At 42.4% G+C, this 25,486-nt stretch overlaps 1 protein-coding gene across 2 annotated transcripts in view; it reads right to left on the bottom strand.

Annotated features, from left to right (window-relative positions):
• OTOF (otoferlin) overlaps positions 1-25,486 on the bottom strand; it is a 432,592-nt gene that overhangs the window by 103,163 nt on the left and 303,943 nt on the right. For both annotated transcript variants that reach the window (XM_033938296.1, XM_033938297.1), the window contains 4 exons: positions 23,804-23,993; positions 18,940-19,064; positions 16,713-16,847; positions 4,247-4,408 (listed from right to left, as the gene is read on the bottom strand). In XM_033938296.1, coding sequence (XP_033794187.1) covers positions 4,247-4,408; positions 16,713-16,847; positions 18,940-19,064; positions 23,804-23,993 — 612 coding nt within the window. The remainder of the gene's footprint in view (positions 1-4,246; positions 4,409-16,712; positions 16,848-18,939; positions 19,065-23,803; positions 23,994-25,486) is intronic.

Genomic DNA, 25,486 nt, shown 5'->3' with positions numbered 1-25,486 from the left:
TGATAGAGACGTTTAGATACCTATGTGGCACGAATGCGCAATATTTGAGTCTATTTCATTTGAAAGGAAGCTCTGGAATGAGAGGGCATAGGATGAAGTTAAGAGGTGATAGGCTCAGGAATAATCTAAGGAAAAACGTTTTTACAGAAAAGGTGGTAGATGCATGGAACAATCTCCCAGTAGACTGTGTCTGATTTCAAGAAAGCATGGGATACGTGGGATCTCTTAGAGAGAGGAAGAGATAATGGTTACTGCGGATGAGCAGACTGGATGGGCCATTTGGTCTTTTATCTGCCATCATGTTTCTATGTAATAGGTACTAGAGTCCTCCTGCCTCTTATGATAAATCCTTCAGTAAGCTCTGAAATGCGTTAATCCCAGCAAAGTGACTCAATATATCACTCTACTTTCTTTCTCCCTTATTTTGCCCAGCTGTAGCCTCTACATACAGGAATAAACACCTACACTTTTCAAAGCTTAAAAACCTATACTGATCCCTATCAAGCCCGTCCAGCAATTTCATCCACACTGATGAATCCTATAGCTCCCATTTCACTTTCCAAAAAAAAGGAGTGTGAAAGGGATTCCACCTTTGGCAATGGATGTTTAGCTGGGATACAAATGAATCTGTACTGGAGGTCTTATCAGAAGAACAAAATGTTGCATGAAAATCAATTAATCATCGCATTCGAGCATACTTGATTTGGATAAACCAACTTCTTCATTTACAGTAACACCACTAATTCTGATTTCCATTGTGTGCTTGTGCTGAGAGGAATCATGACACTTCTGCCACAGAGCTGCATGCATAAATATTTAACACATATCACTTCTGAGCTTCTGGTTAAGGAAGATGCTTTATCAATCCAAAGTAATTATTGCAATTATTAAGATTGACCCCCAAATTCTCAGATTAATTGATTGAGAACATAAGAACTGCCACACTGGGACGGTTCATAGTCAAATGTGTGCAAGACAAGAGTGCGCGGACAAATGGGCACGGACAAGTGAGCGCAAGACAAGTGAGCGCAAGGCAACTGAGTGCCAAGAGAACTTAGCGCCAAGACAAGTGAGCACTAAGACAAGACATTTGAGTGAAAGACAATTCAGCGCAAACCATTTTTAGTAACAAGCACGAGTGGGACAACTGAGCGCAAGACATTTGAGCGCGAGACAACTGAGCGAGGTACATCTGAGCGCCGGCAAGTGAGCGCAAGACATCTGAGCGCCAACAAGTGAACACGAGACAACTGAGCGAGAGACATCTGAGTGCAAGACATCTGAGCGAGAGACATCTGAGCGCCGGCAAGTGAGCGCAAGACATCTGAGCGCGAGACAACTGAGCGCCGGCAAGTGAACTTATAGTTGTTATAATGATTAAATAATTAAATTATTATAGTGATAAAAAAATGCATTTGCACACCACAGTATCAGCGAGCGTTTGACCCAGGTGCTTTTGTCCCGTTACCAGATATGCATTGGAAAACAGTGCATGCACATAGATCTCATATTCATTGGGGACTTTGAGACCTGTTATAGTGTAAGGTAAATGGGCGCAGTGGGTGTTTTCAATGGGTTCATAGTCAAATGGATGGAAGACATATTGTGCTTTCCATATTTTGTTCTGATGCCCCTAGTCTGATGCCTGCAGTGCCTATTCCTATGATCCAAGCTAACCTGATCCATCCGTCTTGTCTCCCAGTTCATAGTCAAATGCTAATGTAACCAGGCTAATGTAACCAGGCCTCCTACTAGAGGTGTGTAACATTCAGTAAGTTATGTTATTTTCATTATTCTAAGTTTCATTATTTCTAAGTTTAGCACCTGTAATCATTTATTTGTGTTTGTCTTGCAGGATATGTTTGTTCTGTGAATTCTCAAAATGTGTTAAAGCTAATGGCTAATTACATTTGCTTAATAATCTTTACATGACAGAATATATGTTTAAAGTGTTTATGAAGTTCATTATCTCTTTTTTTTGTTTTTTTAAATCTTTATTCATTTTCAAACTTACAATAAGTGTGTCAATATGTTAAAAGAGAATTATAAGTAATTTGTTGAATGGCAACCTCAGTCATTATAAGTCATTAGAAGTTCATTATCTCATTGTAGTTTTTGAGGTTAAAATAAAATAAATTCTGGACTCAGTAGTTGTATTATTATGTATTTACTTCTGGTTAATTGTGTTATTTAACAAAGCATAATACAGTGAACATATAGAATAGACAAAATAGGTCCCCCAGGGCAAAGTTAAATGCAATGTAAGTATTAATGAACACAATTAAACATGACGTGAACAGTGAATAATAACATTGAATGAGAAAGAGCATTATAAGGAGTTTGAAATTGAAAAGACAATTACATGGTCAAAGTATAGGCTGCTGATGAGGGCGAAAGCCTAAATTCACAGAAAGAGAAGTATTCTGTATGCTTAAGAGTTGTTACCTCATGCAAAAATGTTTCTTTACATTTTTATTACTTTTCAATTCTATAACTGCATTCAATTATACATACAATTAATATCAGACATCACATGATACATAATATTAATATCATAAATCACCCTTCTCAAGCTTTTACTATGCGGGACAACTGAGCGCAAGACGGGTGCAAGAATGACGAAACTTTGATCCGCGCATGTGCGCTAAGTGTTCCATGATAAACAACAAAACTTTAATCTGAACAAGCGCACTCAGAGTTTTATTATTATACCCTCGGTTTTCATGCGATTGTGTAGCGCACATCTTATATAGCTTTCAAAAGTAATGACATAAAAATATACTGTCCACGTGCGCGTGAAACGAAAATATAAACATACCTGCAAATGAAGAAATCTGAAACCTGGAAGTAGTGTTGCACTCACCAGAGGCGAGTAAAATCCGCGCAAGACAAACATCTGTTATAGAGCAAGTTCTAGCAAAACCAGAGCTTTACCTATAACAGACATGGTCAGGCAGCGAAAGGAAGGCGGGCTGTTCTGAGCACATATATAAAGAGGAAACGTAACCATAGTAACGAAAATGCATTCACGTGACTTATATTCAAAGCACAAAGAGGCAAGGGAACCATACTGATAACGTGGTGACGTGATCACGTGTTGACGTGCTGAACGTGCGCGTGCCCTTCACCACGCGCCATTTTGAGGTGCGCTGAATTGTCATTGCGCTGAGTTATCCTTGCGCTCAATTGTTTTGCGCGCTGTTATCGTTGCGCTCAATTGTCTTGCGCGCTGTTATCCTTGCGCGCTGTTATCTTTGCGCTGATTTGTCTTGGCGGTTTTGTCGGCACGCTGTTGTCCTGCGCGCACCCACTGGGACAGACTGAAGGTCCATCAAGCCCAATATTCTGTTTCCAACAGTGGCCAACCCAGGTCCCAAGTACTTAGCTACTAGATCCCAAGTAGTAAAACAGATTTTACGCTGCTTATCCAAGGAATAAGCAGTGGATTTCCCCAAGTCATCTCAATAATGGCCTATGGACTTCTCTTTTAGGAAATTATCCAAGCCTTTTTTAAACCCCACTAAGCTAACCAATAATTAGCAATTAATACCTTCTAATTGATGCTAATTGGAATTAATTGAAAGTTACACACACAACATGGTAGGTGCACTGCCCAAATGTTATGTGTCAGATTGAGTATGCAAATCTGGAAAGGGGCATGGTTAGGGGCAGATCATGGGTGTTTTTAGCTTATGCACCAATGTGCGCAGAACTTAGATGCAGGTATTTAGACCAGGTTTTCCATGGCCTAAAAGGACTTGCCTAAGTGTTATGATGCATAACTAGCACTGAGCGTAATTGTACAAGTTGAGCACAACTTTTATATAACTGCATTTAGCGCTGCACTAGTTGGTGCCAATTTATTTGGTGTGATATATAAAATCAGGTTCTGGAATTTTTTGCCAGAGAATTTGATAAAATCAGTTAGCTTAGCAGTGTTTAAAAACGTTTCAATAATTTCCTAAAAGAGAAATTTATAGGCTATTATTGAGCTGGCTTGGGAAAATCCACAGATTATTCCTAAGATATCCGCATTACTACTTGGGTTCTTGCTAGGTACTTGGGACCTGGGTTGGTCACTGCTGGAAATAGGATACTGGGCTTGATGGACCTTTGGTCTGTCCCAGTATGCCAATTCTTATGTTCTTATGAGTGCATGGGATGCAGGTTAAATATTATGAGATCAGTTCTTTGAGCTAAATCAGATACATACAAGGGTTTTTTTTTCTGCTATCACTGCCATTACCTGGAGGAGTTCAAAGGCTGCGAGGAGATCCCCAGCAGTGGAGTTTCCACGGTATATCTGATAATACTCCAGCTGAGGTGGGAAGCGTGGTGGGCTGTACCTCTCATCTGACATTTTCACCACAGGTTTGGCAAAGGTTCGGCCCATAAAATCTGCTTTTCCCTGAAAGGAACAGAGGAGAATTTTTAAAACTTTGCATCATTGGGAAGAAAATCTTTAGAGTGGGGGGCAGGTCTAGGGATCCAGATTTTACTAAAGTAAAATCTGGTAACCCTATCCTATTGGTCCTTCTGGATTTAAGTGCTGCCTTTGACAACCTTGACCACTCTCTTTTCTTATCTTGGCTTGCAAACATTAGGATCTGCGATGTAGCGATGTAGCAATGCGCTAGTTTTCTTCCTTTCTGGACCAAAGATCTGTATTGCTAGGTACAACCGTGTCTGAGCCCAAACCAATCAAAAATGGTATGCCTCAGGGGGCCTTACTGTCACCCTTACTCTTCAACCTATATATAATCAGACAAGTAATAGACATCACTCTAAAATACCAGATTTGAATCCACTCCTTAGCAGGCAATATTTACTTATATTGTTCACTTGGTTTAAACCGAGACACCCAAATCACAAAAACTTCAACACTGTCTATCATAAATCGAAAACAGGATGACATTAAATAAACTACAATTAAACACCTCTGGATACATAGGGAAAGTTGTATCTACACTCACCCCTTTCTCTCCTGGGGATCTATTACATCTAGTAGCCAAAGATCAGGTACGCAGTTTGGGAATAATACTTGACTCTGGTCTATCTCTAACATACCATGTCTCCCAGGTTGTATCTACCTCTTTCTACTAGCTATGCTAACTACAAAGAATTTGGAAGTACTTTTCAGAAGCAGATTTTACACAACTACTCAATGTTTTCATCTTATGTATGGACGTTTTAGTGCATCCCTTGTTAGACCATTTTTGTTGAGTTATGCATGTTTTAGTGCCTAAAGCAGCTTAGTAAAGGGGTCCCAAAGACAGCTAATTGTCACCAAAGGCTAGTGGTACATCAGCTTAATCTAAAATAGAGGAAAATAAAATTTCTTAGAACACAACAATAGCAAAAGTAACCAGAGATTCATATTAGATGCTATAGACCTATTGTTTATAAAACAGAAAATAAACTTTGTGAGACCTCCCCTATAAATGATGACATTAAAAATTAGTTTATGTCAAAGACTCAGTTGTGGTCACTTTTCTGCTAGCGCATTGCAGCTTTATACTCATTTTTGGGGAGATGAGACTTAGCAAGACTCTTGGGCCTATGTGTTAAAGGTTTTCCTCCTATAGGGAGAGCAATTCTATAATCTAGATGCTTACATATGCACATTATGCACAGAAATGTTTAGTACTATCTACATATTTTGATCACACCTCATATACATATATCGCACATACTGTATGTTCTAGCATGTCACCTAAGAGCTGTTCTGTAAAGACCTGCTTACCTTACATACATAAAGGAATTTTCAGGCTATTGACCCTTGCATTCTGTTCCATCATCATCCCTCCTCTTAAACACTATGTTATGCAAGTCTGTCAATGAGGCTGCCTCTTCCTATAATACTATTCTTTCCTCTGCTCTAGATATCTCGCTCCTCCTATGCTCATGTTATCCTTCTCCTCAAGACACTGAATTGGAAGCCAAGTACAGGCCTCAACAAAGAGACAAAAGCACACAACGGGGGAGTCATGCGGGCAGGATGTCAATAAATCAGCCAAGTGTGTATTGTTCATAAAAATCACTTTATTGATGAATATGCCTCATGGGCTCAATAGACTTAACACTGGCAGTGTTTCGGCATCTGTGCCTTTTTCAAGAGTCTGACTTGAATGTGGCACAGTGCATGCATGCACTCGGGTAGACGTGCTGTAGAGATGTCAGTTGAGAGCAAAAATGAAGACTAGTGTCAGGAGCAAAACTCAAGATCACTGGTACCACTTTCGTGTCAGATTCTTGAAAAAGGCACAGACGCCATAACACTGCCAGTGTCGAGTCTACTGAACCCATGTGGCATAATCATCAATAAAGTGATTTTTTTGAACAATACACCCTTGGCTGATCTATTGACATCCTGCCCTCGCGACTCCTCCTCAAGTCATTCCATTGGTTCCCTATCCACGTCCGAAAACAGATCAAACTCCTCTTATTGACTTACAGTGTGTTCACTCTGCAGCTCCTCAGTATCTCTCCTCTCTTATCTCTCCCTATATTCCTCCCTAGGAATGCCATTCATTGGGTAAGTCTCTCTTAACTGTACCCTTCTCCTCTACTGTCAACTCTGACTCCATCCTTTCTGTTTTGCTGTACCATATGCCTAGAATAGACTACTGAGTCAGTTCATCATGCTCCGTCTCTGGCAGTGTTCAAATCCAGGCTAAAATGCCACTTTTTCGAGACTGCTTTTAACTCCATTGGAATATCTTACCTGCTCCTATTCAAACTTGGGAAAAGGTGAACTTGGGTTTCAGTAGGTTATTTCATTGTCCTCTTTTACTTTTTTAGTTCAGTACTCTGCTTTTTCAGCAAAGTCAGTTTAGGCAATAGTGTAGCCTTTATTTATTAATTTTATTTATTTAAATATTTATATCCCACATATTCGGAATCTATGCTGGTTGCAACAACACATTCATAATTAAAACAATACAACCACATAATAATATAATATAACATAATATCAACCTACAACCTCATGTCCATAACTTAAAACAGAAAAAGGCTAGGATTTTATATAAAAAGTGTTTTAGTTTAGATTAGTTTTTTTAGGTTGCATTTCAGAGTATAAGGTAATATTAGATTAGGGCAAAGATAGCAGCTGAGGAAAGTCTCTATTTAGTGTTTAATATTAGTTTAAAGTAACGCTAGAAAAAGTAGCCCTACAGAACACATTTTTTGCAAAGGTCTTTTCAGTTAGGCAGTTGGAAACTTCTCTTTTGTTTAGTCGTCTTTCAGTTAAACAATAGTGCCCGATTAAAGGGGAAAAAAAGGCAGAATCAAGGCAGGATGAGTGCAGGGTGATTCATCCAGGAGGTATAGCTGACATCACTTTCACTTTAGAAGCACAGCTAACAAAAAAGTAACCCAGTCCTCAGCTGATTAAGGGCACAGGTAGCAGTTGAGGAAAGTCTTTGTTTAGTGTTTAATTCTCTCCCATCTTCCTCAGCTCCCACCCATACCAAGGTTGATCTTTTGATTTATAGGCTCTTAAGCCAAATAGGTTTAGGGCATTGCTTTGGTAGGACTTTTTCTGCTTTTTTTCTTTTTCATCAGGTCGAGTACTTCTGCAACCAAGTATGGCTGGGAAACATCTTATCAGAAAATGCTATCCATGCAGAGGGAATGGTTCTATGTGCAAGCTGTCTTCAACTTGAATCCATCATGAAGGAAGTAAAGAACCTGAGAGAGGAGGTGGCAAAACTGAGAAGCATCCATGAGAATGAGAGGTACATCAATGAAATGCTTCATGAGGCATCAAAGATTTCCAGCAGTGGGGGAAAAAAGGCCATGCTGAGGGAGGGCAGCTGGACTCAGATTAAGGGACCCTGTAGGAATGATATTGTGACTTCACCTGCCCTTGAACTGAAGAACTGGTAAGCAGCCCTGGAAATGGAGGAGATGAGAGCATCCCAAGGAAAGGAAGGACCAAAGCTCGATATCCCCAAAGTTTCTGGATCCATGATCACTAGGAGCCATAAGATAGCGGTGGTTGGTGATTCCCTTCTGAGTGGTATAGAGGCATCCATCTACAATAAATGATCAAAAATCCCTTCTGAAACCCTCTCAATCTTTAGAATTAATTGGAGCTCTTCTGGACAAGGCTCAAACTCGTGCCTCCTTCCCCAGCAGAGACTCACCAATCCTATGGGATTTTTGATAATTGATTGCAAATCCGAGGAGGTTGAGGAGTTGAATTGTTGCATTCAAAGCACATTGAGCCTTTTGAGGTATAGAGGCTTTGATTAAGCAGTCGCCCAAGGGAACACATGGCAATTGTAAGAGCAAAGGATTGCTCCAAGCACTTGGTGAATACAGCACAGTTACTTACCGTAACAGGTGTTATCCAGGGACAGCAGGCAGATATTCTTAACGTATGGGTGACGTCACCGACGGAGCCCCGGTACGGACACTTTTAACTAGAAAGTTCTAGTTGACCGCACCGCGCATGCGCGGGTGCCTTCCTGCTCGACGGAGGAGAGCGTGGTCCCCAGTTAAGATAAGCCAGCTAAGAAACCAACCCGGGGAGGAGGGCGGGTCCTAAGAATATCTGCCTGCTGTCCCTGGATAACACCTGTTACGGTAAGTAACTGTGCTTTATCCCAGGACAAGCAGGCAGCATATTCTTAACGTATGGGTGACCTCCAAGCTAACATAGGGGGAGGAGGGATGGTTGGCCATTAGGAAAATAAATTTTGTAACACAGATCGGCCGAAGAGTCCATCCCGTCTGGAGAAGGCATCCAGACAGTAGTGAGTAGTGAGCGTGTGTACTGAGGACCAAGTGGCAGCCTTGCAGATTTCCTCGATGGGCGTGGAACGGAGGAAAGCCACAGAAGCAGCCATAGCTCTGACCCTGTGGGCCGTGACAGTACCTTCCAGTGAGAGACCGGCCCGAGCATAACAGAAGGCAAAATGCAGGCAGCAAGCCAGTTGGAAAGCGTTAGCGTTGGAAACCCTAAACGGTTAGGGTCGAAAGATAGAAAGAGCTGAGGGGATGAGCGGTGAGCCCTGGTGCGATCAAGATAGTAAGCAAGGGCACGCTTACAGTCCAGTGTATGCAGCGCCTGTTCCCCAGGATGAGAGTGGGGTTTGGGAAAAAAGACAGGCAAAACAATGGACTGGTTGAGGTGAAAATCCGAGACCACCTTGGGAAGGAACTTAGGATGGGTGCGCAGAACCACCTTGTCATGGTGAAAAACAGTGAAAGGTGGGTCGGCAACCAGTGCATGCAGTTCACTAACCCTCCTGGCAGAGGTGATGGCAATGAGGAAAAGCACCTTCCATGTAAGAAATTTGAGTGGAGTTGTGGCAAGAGGCTCAAACGGGGGTTTCATGAGGGCTGATAAAACCACATTCAGGTCCCAGACGATTGGAGGAGGCTTCAGAGGCGGTTTGACGTTGAAAAGGCCTCTCATGAATCGGGAAACCAGGGGATGAGCCGTGAGAGGTTTTCCGAGGATAGGCTCATGGAACACAGTGATGGCACTGAGGTGGACTCTGATTGAGGTAGACTTGAGGCCAGCGTCGGAAAGAAAGAGCAAATAGTCCAGTACAGTTTCCACCGCCAAGGAGGTGGGATCGTGGTGACCAAGGAGACACCAAGAGGAGAACCTGGTCTACTTCTGATGGTAACATTGGAGGGTGGCCGGTTTCCTGGAGGCGTCCAAAATGCGACGGACAGGCTGAGACAGATTCTCTGGAGAGGTCAGCCAGAGAGAAACCAAGCTGTCAGGTGGAGCGAGGAGAGGTTGGGATGTAGTAGAGACTGATGCTGCTGCGTAAGTAGAGTAGGAAACACAGGAAGAGGAATGGGCTCCCTGGAGCTGAGCTGGAGCAGGAGGGAGAACCAGTGTTGGCGAGGCCACCGAGGGGCGATGAGAATCATGGTGGATCTGTCCCTGCGAAGTTTGAATAGCGTCCGCAACATCAGAGGCAGTGGAGGAAAGGCATAGAGGAACCGATCCGACCAGTCGAGCAGGAATGCATCCGGGGTCAGACGATGAGGAGAGTAGAGTCTGGAGCAGAACTGGGGCAGCTGATGGTTGTGAGGAGCTGCAAAGAGGTCCACCTGAGGAGTGCCCCACTGAGCAAAGATGGAGCGGAGTGTGGGAGGATCCAGAGTCCACTTGTGAGGTTGAAGGATGCGACTGAGATTGTCGGCCAGGGAATTCTGTTCGCCCTGGATATAGACAGCCTTGAGGAAGAGACTGTGGGCCGTGGCCCAGGTCCAGATGCGGATGGCCTCCTGACAGAGGAGGGGAGATCCGGTGCCGCCTTGTTTGTTTATGTAGTACATGGCGACTTGGTTGTCGGTGCACAGGAGAAGAACCTGAGGGTAGAGAAGGTGCTGGAAGGCCTTGAGAGCATAGAACATGGCTCTGAGTTCCAGGAAATTGATGTGATGTAGACGCTCCTGAGGGGTCCAGAGACCCTGGGTGCGAAGATCTCCCAGGTGAGCTCCCCACGCATAGGGGGAGGCATCCGTGGTGATGATCATGGAGTGAGGGGGCAGATGAAAGAGTAGACCCCTGGAAAGATTTGAGGAGTTCAACCACCATTGAAGAGATTGCTGAAGAGACGATGTCACAGAGATGGGATGAGAAAGAGGATCCGTGGTCTGTGACCATTGGTTGGCCAGAGTCCATTGAGGTGTCCTGAGGTGGAGGCGTGCCAGAGGAAGCACATGGACCGTCGAGGCCATGTGGCCCAGGAGGATCATCATTTGCCGAGCAGGAATAGAGGAACAAAGGAGCACCTGATGGCAGAGATGGAGCAGGGTCCGTTGGCGGTCTGAGGGGAGAAATGCACTCATCAGAGTGGTGTCGAGGACGGCTCCAATGAACTGAAGTCGCTGTGTGGGAAGCAGATGCGACTTGGGGTAGTTGATCTCGAACCCCAGGAGATGGAGGAAAGAGATGGTGTGTTGAGTGGCTTGTAGCACAAGTGGAGATGTAGGAGCTTTCACCAACCAATCATCCAAGTATGGGAACACCTGAAGGTTGTAAGACCTGAGGAAGGCCGCCACCACAATAAGGCACTTGGTGAACACCCTGGGTGATGATGCGAGGCCAAAGGGTAGCACTTTGTACTGATAGTGGCGGTGCTGAATCTGAAATCGGAGGTAGCGACGTGAAGTCAGATGGATTGGAATGTGAGTGTAGGCCTCTTTGAGGTCTAGGGAACATAGCCAGTCGTGTTGAGAGAGAAGAGGGTAAAGCGTGGCAAGGGAGAGCATTCTGAACTTTTCCTTGACCAAACACTTGTTGAGGTCCCTGAGATCGAGGATGGGACGTAGGTCTCCTGTCTTCTTGGGTACCAGGAAGTAACGGGAGTAGAATCCCTGACCCCTTTGGTCTTGGGGGACTTCTTCGATGGCATTGAGAAGAAGGAGGGATTGGACCTCCTTGAGGAGGAGGAGGGTTTGAGAGGAGTGAGAAGCAGACTCTACGGGAGGATTGTCTGGTGGAAGAGTCTGAAAGTTGAAAGAGTAGCCGTGGCGAATGATGGTGAGGACCCACTGGTCTGATGTGATGACCTCCCAACGGCTGAGAAAAAGTTGTAGGCGTCCTCCGATAGTTTGAGGAAGAGGTAACTCTGGTGAGAGACTGGCTATGCCCTGGAGAAAGGAGTCAAAAGGGCTGAGCAGGTTTTGACTGAGGAAGAGGCTTGGCAGGTTGATGAGATTGGGAGCGAGCCTGAGATTGCTGTTGCTGACGAGGTCAGCGAGGTTGTTGCGGAGGTGGGTGAAGAGGTCTGGTTGAGAATCTGCGTTGGTAGGAAGACTGCTGTCTATAGGGGCGAGCAGGTGGAGTCTTCTTCTTCGGTTTGATGAGAGTATCCCACCTGGTCTCGTGAGCCGAGAGTTTCTGGGTGGTGGAGTCTAGGGACTCTCCGAAAAGTTCATCACCAAGACAAGGTGCGTTAGCTAGGTGGTCTTGGTGGTTAACGTCGAGGTCGGAAACTCTCAGCCAGGCCAGATGTCTCATGGCGACCGCCATGGCAGATGCTCGAGAGGTGAGTTCGAAAGAATCATAAATGGAGCGCAGCATGAATTTGCGGAGTTGGAGCAGGCTGGAAATGTGTTGTTGGAGAAGAGGGACCTTACGTTCAGGAAGATACTTTTGTAATGAAGAGAGTTGTTGAACCAGATGCTTCATGTAGAAGGAGAAGTGAAAGGTGTAATTATTAGCTCTGTTTGCTAGCATTGCATTTTGATAAAGGCGCTTGCCAAATTTATCCATCGTTTTGCCCTCTCTGCCAGGAGGGGTAGAAGCATAAACACTGGATCCCTGGGTTTTCTTCAAGGTGGACTCGACAAGAAGAGATTCATGGGGCAGTTGGGGTTTGTCAAACCCCGGGATAGGGATGACCCTGTAGAGACTATCCAGTTTTCTAGGGGCCCCCGGTACCGAGAGAGGGTTCTTCCAATTCTTGTAGAAAGTTTCCCATAAGATGTCGTGGACGGGTAACTTTAGAAATTCTTTGGGGGGTTGCTCGAAGTCTAGGGCATCTAAGAAAGCCTGTGACTTCTTAGAGTCAGATTCTAACGGGATAGAGAGAGCTGCTGACATTTCTCGAAGAAATTTAGTGAACGAGGATTGTTCGGGCTTGGAACCGGTATCGATTGTTTCTCGTCGGATGAAGAAGCCTCATCGTTGGTACCGGGATGGGATTCTTCCCAGAGGTCCGGGTCCCTGACGTCGGTGTGTATAGGACGGGACGGTGGTGTGGATGGTTCTGCGTGGCGAGTCTTAGAGAGAGATTTGCCAGAACGCATGGAGACGGTACCGGGGGAAGAAGAGTGGTGCCGGTCTCGGTCTCGGGGGGCTTGGTGCCGGTCCCGATGTCGGAGAGGATCGGCATCAGAGTGTAGTTGCACGAGAGGATTAATTGGTTCTGCCGAGAGCACCGGCATAGACGTGTTTAATGGTACCGATGGAGTCGACTCCGGTGGTATGGTGCGAGGCTCGGGCCGGTCCGGTCCGGTACCGGAAGGAGCGGGGCCAATATTGTTGGCAGCAGGTGTTGTAGTTGTTGCTGTAGTTGCTCCTGTAATTGAGTTTGGAGTATGGCCGCTATGCGGTCGTCCAGAGGAGGCACCGGTACCGCTTTTTTCTTTTTCGGTACCATAGGTGCTGCTTTACGCCCCGGCGATGAGGAGGCCGATGACGAGGCACTCACCGAGATCGGGGCAGAGCGTTTACGGGGTCGGCTTGATGCCGGGAGGACCGGTGTCGCCGCTGTGGCAGGAGGGCGCTCAAGGGAAGTGGAAGGCTTCTTAGCCGGCTTACCTGACGCTATCGACCCCGAGGAAGGATCAGGCGGTGTCGAGGTAGTCGGTGCCGATTTTAGCGGCGCCGTCAATGGTGTGGCAGACTCCATGGCAGATCCGGTACCGAAAAGGATGTTCTGCTGGATCTGCCTATTTTTTAACGTACATTTTTTAAGAGTGGCACAGCGGGTGCAGGTGTCAGCCCGATGCTCTGGACCCAGGCACTGTAAGCACCAATTGTGCGGGTCAGTGAGAGAGATCGGGCGTGCACACCGCTGGCACTTCTTAAAACCCGGCTGAGGGGGCATGAATGGAAACACGGCCTCCGCAAAATCAAACCCGGAGGCCTGTATGTTGGCAACAGGCCCCTCCGGGGCCGGCCAGAAAAATAAAGGAAAAAACAAATTTAAGATTTTTTTTTTTTTAAGACGAAATAGAAACCCGAAGGGAAAAAAGCAAAAAAGGAAGAAAATTACGCGAGCGGGAAGACAAAGTAGGATATTTCAACAGCCGTTGAAAGCACATGCGTCTTCTTCGCTCCGCGGAAACGAAGAAACTGGGGACCACGCTCTCCTCCGTCGAGCGGGAAGGCACCCGCGCATGCGCGGTGCGGTCAACTAGAACTTTCTAATTAAAAGTGTCCGTACCGGGGCTCCGTCGGTGACGTCACCCATACGTTAAGAATATGCTGCCTGCTTGTCCTGGGATAATCTGGGCACCAATGCCAGTCCAAAGGGAAGGCACATGCATTAGAAGTATCATGATCCCATACGAAAGTGAATACATTGTATGAGAGCTGGTACAATGGAAATATGAGTGTAAGCTTCCTTGAGATCTAGAGAGCCAAGCCAGTTGTTCTTGTCTAGATGAGGTTATAGGTTTCCCAGAGACATCATGTGGAGTTTTTCCTTCACCAGGTACTTGTTAAAGGCTTGGAGGTCTAAAATTGGACGAATGCCTCCAGTCTTCTTTGAGATAAGGAAATATCTTGAGTAGAACCCCCTGCCCCTCTCCTGCAGTGGAACTTTCTCTATGACACAGAGCTGGAGAAGGGCTGAGAGCTCTTGGTGAAGTAGATCTCTTTGATGAGAGACAAATTTTTTTCATTCCGTCAGAAGAATATGGAACAAAAAAAGTGGAAAATTGCTGGACTAAGCATATAGCCCTCGATGGAGACTGCCCCAACTTTGTTGGATGGGCTGAGAACTTTTTCAGCGGCCTCTCATATCATATGCAATATATTAATTTTGCTCTAGTTCAAACTACTGGAAAACCCAAAAGATTATCATGTGAAGTGTGGGCTGAATTCAGTGAGCCCAGAAGTTGCTGCCACTCTAGCAGAACAATGATTTTTCAGAGAAAGGATTAATGCAGTAAGCTACTAACAGTAACAGAATACAAACTGTTAGAGCTCAAAGGAGATGCAACAGCAGATATTAGAACAGTGTGAATCTCTTGAGCAGTATTTTTATGCTTTTTATTTTTCAATACAGTAAATATGGTGATAATGATATTTGTCTCATGGGAAGCTTGGGTAATTTATAATGTAGAAGAGTGAGGTCAGATGACCTTTGATAAATGAATAGATATAAAAATTAGAAAGTATAAAATATTACTTAAAAATATAAAACTGCCAATATTAATTACTACTGGTAATGGCAAGTAATTACAACATTACTGAGCCTTTCTCCTCTATTTCCCCTGGTTCCACTCCCAATTAAGGCAATCTCAGTCCAACTTCAATGGCTATAGCAGAAGTGTTCACACAGCAGAACTTACTAGTTTCTTATGACTTCTGCTGTATTTCTTGATAAAGATATGATAAAAAAGAAAACAGCTGCCCGATACTTCTGTTTTCTCTTTTTGCTTTGTTGCATCCCCCAATTTATCTAATCTATAGAGCTAGAGATCTAAGCAGCTATTCATAGGAAAAAAAACCACCTTTCTATGTCTACAAAGCTATTTTATCGTTAACTCTGGCAAAACACGCTGTGCTTAACCCAAGCAAAAGCAATCCAGATGGAGTGTGAAAAGAAGGAGAAAAATAGTTACACTTGTATTTTTAAAATGAGTTAATGAGAGGAAAAAGGTTTTCTAGGGCTCATTACAGCAGCTGACTGCTCCATTTCATCCATGGTGGCTTCTAGTTGTCTTTTGTAGGATTATCCAAACTGTAGAAGGCTATCACAGCATACAAATTCACTAGTATTAGAATTCAGCAAAATTCCAGCCTTATTTATCAGTAGCTTATACAGCTTTTCTTTGTAAAGAAATTGGGCAACTGACAATCTAAATCATGTTTCTTTTTATGGAGACTGACACTTGATATTGAGCATTTTTCATGAAGCATTAATTCGGAGGTGTCCCAAAATCATTTCCTATGCAGTTCTTGTTACATTGATGACTGACAAAACACCTTTGAACAGAACCATAAGATCAGTAGAACAAGCACGCTTTGGACAAATTGTCTGGGAATCCATTTGTCTGTGCTTACATCAGGGGTCCTTTTACAAAGACGCAGCAGCGAGTCCCATGCGGCAAAGGTGATGCAGACCATTCAGTTCATATAGGTTGCATCGCAAATGCCGGGCTGGGACTCGCTACTGTGGCTTTAAAAAGGTGGCCTTTAATGTGGACAAAAATCAGTACCATAGACAGCCACATATCCAGAAAAGCACACAGACACTTTGCCATAGCTTTAGTAAAAGGGCTCCATAATGACACAGGAAGAGAATTTGTCCCCGTCCCTGTGAATAATTGTGGGAAACCATCCCATGTCATTCTTTAGTGTCTATCTCAACCTCAGTCCTTCTACACCACCATTCTTCAATGCAAGGCTTGAGGGTCAGTGGCTGAGCCTATTCTTACTCCGATTCTTCCTTCTCTCCTTAAAGAATGACACAGGGATGGTTTCCGAAATATTATAAACCAGGGGTTCTCAGAAAGGCCTGAGTTTTAGCAGATCTACAGTGAATACTGAGGAAGTCTATTTGTATACACATGTTTTGAGAAGAAGTCTAATATTCACAGCTAGGATATCTGGAAAATTACTTCTGATTGTAACCATTGAGAATTATTTTATTTATTTTTAAGCATTTAAATACCACTTATAGCCCACATGACTTACATTTAGGTATTCAAACATTTTCCCTATCTGTCCCGGTGGGCTCACATTCTACCTAATGTACCTGGGGCAATGGGGGATTAAGTGACTTGCTCAAGGTCACAAGGAGTAGCAGGGGGTTTGAACCCACAACCTCAGGGTGCTGAAGCTGTAGCTCTAACCACTGTGCCACACACTCCTGTTACAGACATGCTACTGTCTATAGTGCAGGCATATAGATTTTTGTAGCATGCTGACTCCTGGGAAATCATCTTCTGGGCATTACCAGACTCTTCTACAGTGGCCCTAGGAAAGAATTCCTTACCACAGTATCTTGATCATAGATTTCTATGACAATGATTGGAGGGTCATCTCGCATCTCCTGAGCTTCACCATACAGCTCCACGTTATCAAACACAAGAAGTTGATCCCAGGTTGGGCACAGCGTCTCATTCAGCACCTAGAAGTGGCACCAAATCAGTGAGAAATACCAAACGATTTGATGCTGCAACACTGCCCTTTTGAAAATTTTGAAAACTTTATCTTGCTCAACCATTACATAAATTCCAATATGTCAAATCATAAGACAATATACAACAAAGAGAGAAAATGAGAAAACGGTGATAAGAGTGGGAGGACAGTTGTACTTTTAACTTTCTATTCAGTTATAAAAACAATTTACCTAATAGCATTTGTGTTATTTTTTTCACAGCTATAGCTTGCTGTGCTCATCTTTGGGACCTGGTATGTATGTAAACCCAATTGGAACACCTGGATCTGAACTTCTTAGGTGCTCGCTCTGACCCAGTGACACTGAGCAAGACTCCAGAACTAGGAAAGTGAGTGAAATATCTGGAAACGTTTCACACACAACAGTTTCCTTTTTTTCCTGCAAAATATTTAACTCTCTCTAGCAGAGATGCATTCCCACATATATCCCCTCTTCTATGAAACTGCGCTAGCAGTTTCTAGTGCGGGGAGCTGCGCTGAGTGGCCCATAGCACTGTGCCTCTCCATAGCTTTCACTTGTCCGAATCAGTGATAATACTGTATTCTTTATAGATCATTGTTCCCCTTTTAAATAAAAGATGTTCAAAGGTGCAATTTATGTGTCTGAGTGTTACCTTAACACATTTTTCAGAAAACATAACATCTGTACACGCACCAAAGTTCAAAAGCTCTTGTAAAATTTCCATCATCTTCATTATTCTAGAAGCATTGGCATTACACCCAGAAGTTAAACAATAAAAATATGTTCCCAATTCCAAATGGTAAAATGTAAAGAAATCTGTCTGGCCAAACCAATAGTGCTATTTCATACCTGTGTTCATCTGGGTAGCACTGTAGCTTTATGTTTAAGGTCAGGCCATTCCATTAAAAAGAACCTTGTCAAATAACTACTTTCCTGTCTATATCCCGGTTGGATAAAGGAAAATCTTAAGCTCATTAGAAAGTTATGCATTTTGTGCTCAGTTTAAGGCAGTGATGCTTTAAGTTTAAGTTTACTTCTATTTCACTTGCTAATTGTGTAAGTTTTGGATCCAATTTGAGGACTTGAGTAAAGTTAAGCCATTGTAACTTTTATGTTTATTATGAATTCACTTGTTTAACAATCTTATTTTTGGATTGTTGTAGATTGTATTTGGCTTGATTTCTTTTCTGTACAAGTTTAATGCTTGATATTATTTTGAAATTCATAAATAAATAAATTAAAAAAAGAACCTTTCTTAAGAATATAGCACCCAGTCCCTTTAGTGCAAGGCATTTTTAAAGCAGGTGTACGTCTCAGCGCCCAGGCAAGGTCGACCAATGGCTGAGAACGCTGTTCGGTGGCATCACGAAGGGGGCGGGATAGTGCCAGATCGGGAGGGTGTTCCTTAAAGGACGCTTTTGCACTCCCGCTGGCTTCTTAGCCTTTTTCTTGGCCACGGGGCTGGACCGGCAGCCGTGCTGAACTGCAAGTCCCAGGAGGTTCCGGACCGGCTGGCTGTGCACCCCCCTAGGGTGTGCACCCGGGGTGGTCTGTCCCCCCCCCTCCCCCACCCTTGGTACGCCACTGGAAGATCCACACCCAAATTGCACACTGAGATTTATACCTGGTTTCTATTGGTGTAATTCCTTATGTCCAAAATTGATCATGGATCCCGGTGCTATGCGCAATTCTATAAAGAGCACCAATCCTGAAATGCCCATGATAGAATACCATTCAGCCCTGATTTTCTTCTGCTTTATGACTGTCATTTATTGAATCCGACCCCAGCTGTGTGCCTATGAACATTTTCTTGGCTGCCTAGTATTTGCTTTGAATCGCGGATTAGTGGTATTACAGAGGGCAGAGGGGTACTCCTACCACAATATATTCATCTTTACTTATAAATGTAAATGTTCTCTTGTCTAATGCAAGAGAAGTCCAGGATTGTGCTTTGTTGTGATGTTCTGGGTGTTATAAGAAAGCACTCCTAGATGCTCCTCATGGCTGGACACTGTGAAACTCAGATCCCTAGGGACAGGACTGAACAGTGACCCTTCATAGACTCATCTCAGGTTCTTACCTCAGTACACTGGCTCTGAGTGATGAAGAATACCCTGGCAAACGGATCTGAGAGACCGCTGCTATCCGCTGCAAAGAGACTGCGAGCCTGGTACATGTGTGCTCGCAGCTGGAACACCTGCTTCACTGACAACAGTACAAGGAACCAAAAATGAAGTCAGCATCCTGTACTGTTAAGTGCAAAGAGCTTGCATCTCTGCTTCTACTAACATTCTGCCAGGCACTACTTTATGCTCTCTGCTTTTGCTATACCAGAACAACCTCCTAAATTTTCAGGAGTGTTGCTGCAATAACATTTCATTGAGAGAACTCAGGACAGAATTCCAATAAAGCGATGCTAAGACAGCTACACATTGCATGTCAGAATAAGACAAAAAACATTTTATAGCCTCCCACTTGAGCTTGACACTTCATAGCTGACTCATAAGTCTTGCAAATGGCCCGGGGAACATCGTAAAGCATTTGTCTCACATTAGGATGCTCTGAATCGCTGCCTTCATATGGGAGCAATGGAGACTTGAATAAGTATCATAGGAAATAATAGGAATGACATAAATAAGAGAAATAAAAGGGAAATCAAGATTCTAGAACTGTCCTAGTGCACATTGGCTTGCTTAGGCCAAGATAGCTTTACTATTTTCCTATTTCCCTAGGGTTAACATATGGCTCCAGAAAAAGGAGGACGGATTGAGACATCCAGGTTTTACTCCTGTTGCTTTTGATGGAAGTAAAACACAGATGTCTCAATCTGTCCTCCTTTTTCTGGAGCCATTTGGTAACCTTACACTTCCCTCTCATACTCCATAAAATGCAAACTAGAGGTTGAGCACCAAGCTGGCAACTAAGAAGGCCTGGTTCAAATCCCATCACTTCTCCTTTTGATCTTGGGTAGGGTTACCATATGGCTCGAGAAAATTCATGACAGAACATTAAGAGGCAATATTACTGTGTCCGTGCCTGAAAATTGGCCCTGAAGCAGCGGATAAACTAACGGTCCGTGAAACGCCGGCCGCGTCGGCCTCAGCTCAAGTCCCGCAGGTGCTCTTTGCCCCGGTTCTGGTCCCAACAGTATGAGACGGCACAGAACTAGTGAAGCATAGGATGAAAAATAGAACAACTTGGAAACTAAAGCTATGTTTATTGTTTATTCAAAATATTTGATTAAACGCTTATCCAGCAGTACAAAGCGTTGTACAAAATATTTAAAATTACAGGAAGACAAACATATCTGCATTATAAACATGCATGTACTAAATTATTGGACAAACCTGGACTAAACAGACAAACTCAGGCCATTAAAACAATAGGAGAAGGGCAGAAATACAATTTTTTATAGAAAGAATACATAAAAGGAAAATACAATAGGAAATGGGAAGAAAGATCAAAAAATAATTAAGAATTGGTGGAGTGGGAATGAGAAACAGTTGAAATTGTTAAAGTAGGTAGATAACTAATTATTAGTTATATGCATCCTTAAAGAGAAAACACTTTAAACTGCTCTTGAACTTCTGCATGTTTCGTTCGGCTCTTAAATATAGAGGAAGAGAGTTCCAGATCAAAGGAGCGGTTACTGAAAAAATAAGGGTGCGACGAGAACCGATTATCTTCAGGGATGGGACATTAAGGGTATGCTGGGAGGCTGATCTTAAGGCTCTAGGGGGATCATAAGGGATCAAGAGTCTGTCTATGCATGCCGGAGCATTGGTTTGTAAAGTTTTAAAAGTCAACTGTTCCTAAAGTATCTAGACAACTGACCCACTCATTTTCTTTCTCCTCCATAGTGATTCCTCTGTCCTATTAATCTCTTTCTCCTCAACAACGCATTTCCGGTCCTATTAACTCTCCTCTTCCCCCCTCTTAAATTCGATCAATTTGAACCTCGCTTAATCTATTGTAAACCGCATAGAACTTAACGGTATTGCGGTATATAAACTGTTATTATTATTATTATTTTATATGTTATCCTATGTAAATCGGGCAACCAGTGAGCTTTTTGCAATAATGGAGTGACGTGGTCAAATTTATTTGAACCCAAAATAATTTTTATAGTAGTGTTTTGAATAAGTTGAAGACGTTTTATATCTTTTAGGCATATACCTTTTAATAGAGAATTACAGTAATCTATTTTGGATATTACGAGCGAATGAATCAACACGTTAAGGGATTTAGCATCAAGAAGGGGAGCTAAAGATCTAATCATCCTTAGTTTGTGAAAACAGTTTTTTACCAGTGCACTAATTTGAGGATGGAATGAAAGTTTATCATCAATGAGAACATCTAGTATTTTTATTTTAGTAGCTTGTTTAAGAGGAACAGTATCGACGGAAACTGGAGCTATTAACTGTAACCCTTCTTTCCATGGAAAGAGCACTGTACTGGTTTTAGTAATGCTTAAAGAAATCATGTTGGCATTTAGCCAATCATGGATTTTGGCTAATTTGAGATTGATGATGGAAATATCGTTTTGGCAGGTGGGGTCGAGGGTGTGCAAAAGTTGTAGATCATCAGCGTAAGCATACACTTTAAATCCTATCAATTGGCAGAGAGTTAAGAGGGGGGCCAGATAGATATTAAAAAGTAAGGGGGATAATATGGAACCTTGTGGAATTCTGAAATTCAAATTAAAAGACTTAGAGATTGGTATATAAAACATTGATCTTCAATGAACCACAATTTATCTCAAAAATGATTATTCCATATAACTCCGCACGTTCCCTACGATCATCCTCCTCAAACTTACTATCTATTCCCTCCTTGAAAATTATCGGCACAAGAAGAAATGACATATTTTCCGTTATGGCCCCTACATTATGGAATTCCCTACCAAACTACATAAGAAATGAAAAAGACTTATTATCGTTTAAGAAAATTTTAAAAACTTTTCTATTTCAAGACGCATTTGATAGGTGACACGACACACTTAAATTTCTTACGTTTTATTATGACCATCAAATTTACCAATTCTCTTTGTTCCTTATTGTGTTTTCCCTTTTCATGTACATTTTAACAGATAAAGATATTGTAACTTTTCCCTCCTTCCCTGCCCATTCATGTTAGTCTCTATCTTAACTGTTTTAAGGTTAATGGATTTATATTGGCTGTTCTTTTCAATTGTTATACTGTTTTATATTGTTTGTCTTATGTCTAATTCGTCTAAACTGTACGTGAAACCACCATCCGGTGGCTTTTAAACTGTACATCACTTAGATATTTTTATAAGCGATTCATCAAATGTTAATAAACTTGAAACTTGAAATTTGAAGACTGATCAGAAAAGTACGATTTGAATCATTGAAGGACTTGATCTGATATACCGATGGATGCGAGTCGTTGAAGAAGGCAATGATGATCTATTGTGTCAAAAGCAGCAGCGAGATCTGATGAGATTGTGTTGATCGAGGTAATAGTGAATAGGTGTGGTAAGTCCTAAAAGAGAGTGTTCTGTGGAGTAATTTTTGTGAGAACCAGCTTGATTAGGATGCAGAGCCTGTGTTTTGTCAATGAAATCTGATAACTGTTGATAAATGAACTTTTCTGTTAATTTGGCTAAAAAATGGTAGGTTAGCAATTGGGCGGTAATTAGAACTGTCCTTTAAGTTATTTTTTGGGTCTTTAGTAATAGGGTGGAGGAGTGAATGTTTCCAATCAGCTGGAAGGGTTGCGGTAGAAAGACTTTTGTGAATCATTTGAAGAATATAGGACCCGAATACAGAGAAGTAGCGTTTTAAAAGAAAAGGAGGAAGGGGCTCAGCTTTAGAAGCCTTTATATTAATAGAGTGAAGCATATTTTCAATTTCGTTTAAAGAGGGTAACAGGAAATTGGAACATTTGGCAGTTAAGGAATTATTCAAAATTTCTACTTTATCGTTGTTGCTGGAACAATTAACACCCGGGGAATTAGTAACTTTACTGACAATGTTTGATCTTATTATTATTTGATGTAACATTCTGTTAAGTCTTTTCAAATACCGAAGTGGTCTGCATATAAATAAGCACTCTATCACACAGCAGCTATTTATGAATAAGACTTTTTAGAAAAATTTCACAGTATAAAGAAAAAACTCTTAACTAAAAAAACATAATACGTTTAAAAAAAAATTTGCACCAAGCAGGTTTTTGGCCAATGACTGCAGCACACAGTACGTTCCGATAGACACCTACACTGGTAATAACTGTCAGAGACCATATGCGTAGTACTCCCTACCTCTGAGGCCTTTTCCTGCATGAACACCATGCTAGAAGTATGACTAAATAATAAATCTAGAACAGTGAAGTGCGATAAAAAAATAGAGACCTCTTCATATGAGTGGAGTATTGTTTTTTTGTTATTTATAGAATGTTTATACCACTCAGCTAGACTCTTTTATATCGAGAAAAAGGAGGACAGATTGAGACATCTGGGTTTTATTTCCATTGAAAATAATGGAAGTAAAATTCCAATGTCTCAAACTGTCCTTTTTTTTCTGGACTCTACACTATATACTAGGGAAATTTAAATTACCCAGTGGTGATAAACTAACAGTTCTGTCACTGATCACCTTAAATGAATAATAATAATAAATATAATAAAAATTACACTATCAAAACTGGCTTCAAAAAGTGCTATTAAGTGAACGCTCAGACCCACAACCTGAACTCTATTAATTTTTCACAGAGCCAGTTGCAAATGAGACCATCATAGCATGTTCACTGTTTTTTTCTGGAGCCATATGGTAATCCTAATCTTGGGCAAGTCACTTAACCCTTCATTGCCTTAGATATAAACTTAGGAAAATATTTAGAGCATCTAAATGTAAATCTCCTTGAGTTATTACTGAAGAAGGTGTGAACTAAATCCAAGTACAGTAAATAAACAAGGTTTTTACTTGTGTAGATGAGGCTGATGGGTGGAAAGGACTGCAGGCCTTGACCCTTCACTGCTTTGTTCTCCTCAAATCCACATGGAAGGCCACACAGAAAATCTCTGCGCTGCTTGTTGAGGCCTAGCCACAAGTAGACCTCCATCTTTGCCTGCACCGTCCAGCCTGCAGGCCCAAACCCTTTTTTACCAGGCAGCTGAGGATAAAAAATAGTTTACATTTCTACCACTTGCTGTAGCAAAGGTTGTTTTTCTTTAATTAGGAAAAAGAAACAAACATGTAGTTTTACCATATTTTAAAACACATGACCCCGCCCTGCCCCGTTTCACCCCAGCCCTGCCCCCACAAAGCTTCTTCAGGCCTTTTTTTTAGCCCTGAGAGTGTAGATTGTTTTCTACATCCTAGTTCTCGAACTCTCTGGGCCATTGAGCCCTTTGATTTCTCATCTGCCTTTCCCCCTCCATGTCAAAGAGGGTACCGAGTAGCTTTAAGAAATGTTTTCAATATAATCGGACCATTTCAGGCTCTGACTCGCATAATTGGTGTGTCCACTGCCTGGTTCTTGAACATTGAGACATTACATTGGTGCTCAAAAGTCTGGAGATGCATTTTTCATCTTTCTGACCTTTTATTTTAATTTTGTTGTTGATCCAATAGATTTGTCTGTGTACCACATTATAAGGGATACATTTGGCTATTAGCATCAACTTTTTAAGGTCACTTGTTTCTAATTTTACAATTTGTTGATACTGGAATATTACAGATCATGCTTCAAAACTGGATTGAGACTGTCTAATCAGCATGTGTTATTTCTGAACAATCAGGAGGCTACTTTCATCAACCTATCATAGTCCAGACATCTAGGTAACAGGGCAGCTATAAAAAGTATGGGCTTTATGGGTTTCATACATTTTCTGCATTAACCATGAACAAGACTCGGAACCTGACAGTGGAGGAGCATGTTCGTGTGTCAGTAATGAGCGAGGAAGGATTTTTGTGCCACCAAAAAATAAAAAATTTATAAAAATGAATTAAAGTCAGGCAAAATACTGGAACATGATAAAAACAATGAACTGTGAGAAAAATAATGAAAAATATATGGGAAGGCACAAAATAAAGGTAAAAATTCAATGCACTGAAGAGAGAACTGAAGACATAGCTTTTCAGCTCCATGGGAAACAAAGAACCGATAGTACCAAGAGTTGATGCTGGGCAGGAAGGCACTGGCCCGTACATGGTATGGGCACTACCAAACAATTTAAAGTTCCATGGATGATGTCACTTACATGTGAGAATATTATGTCTGCTTGTCCTCAGAGAATGACCTTTCAATATGATTCCACCATGCCCAGCATTTTCCCTCTCTCTCACACTACACTTTACCTTTCAGTTCAGCATCTCTCCATCCTTCCTCTCCAACCCATGGTCTGACATCTCCCCTCTTTCTCTTCTTGTTTCTCCTTTCTGCCTCCTTATAGTTCAGCAACTCCACTCTCTCTTTCTCTCTACCTTCCCTTGCAGTTCAGCATCTCCACATTCTCTCCTCACTCTCTCTCATCCATGGTTAGGCAACAGCTTCCTACCCTCTCCCCCTTCCTCTCTATGCTCCAACATCCCATCTACCTTGTTTCTCCCATCATTATCAACAAATTTAGAAAGATAAAAGCAGTGCAGGGCATTAGAGTTTAT

The sequence above is a fragment of the Geotrypetes seraphini genome, chromosome 3, assembly GCF_902459505.1.
Source record: "Geotrypetes seraphini chromosome 3, aGeoSer1.1, whole genome shotgun sequence".
In the NCBI taxonomy this organism is placed as follows: Eukaryota; Metazoa; Chordata; class Amphibia; order Gymnophiona; family Dermophiidae; genus Geotrypetes; species Geotrypetes seraphini.
The sequence above is the reverse complement of the archived record's forward strand: the minus strand, read 5'-3'. Positions and strand labels throughout refer to the sequence as shown.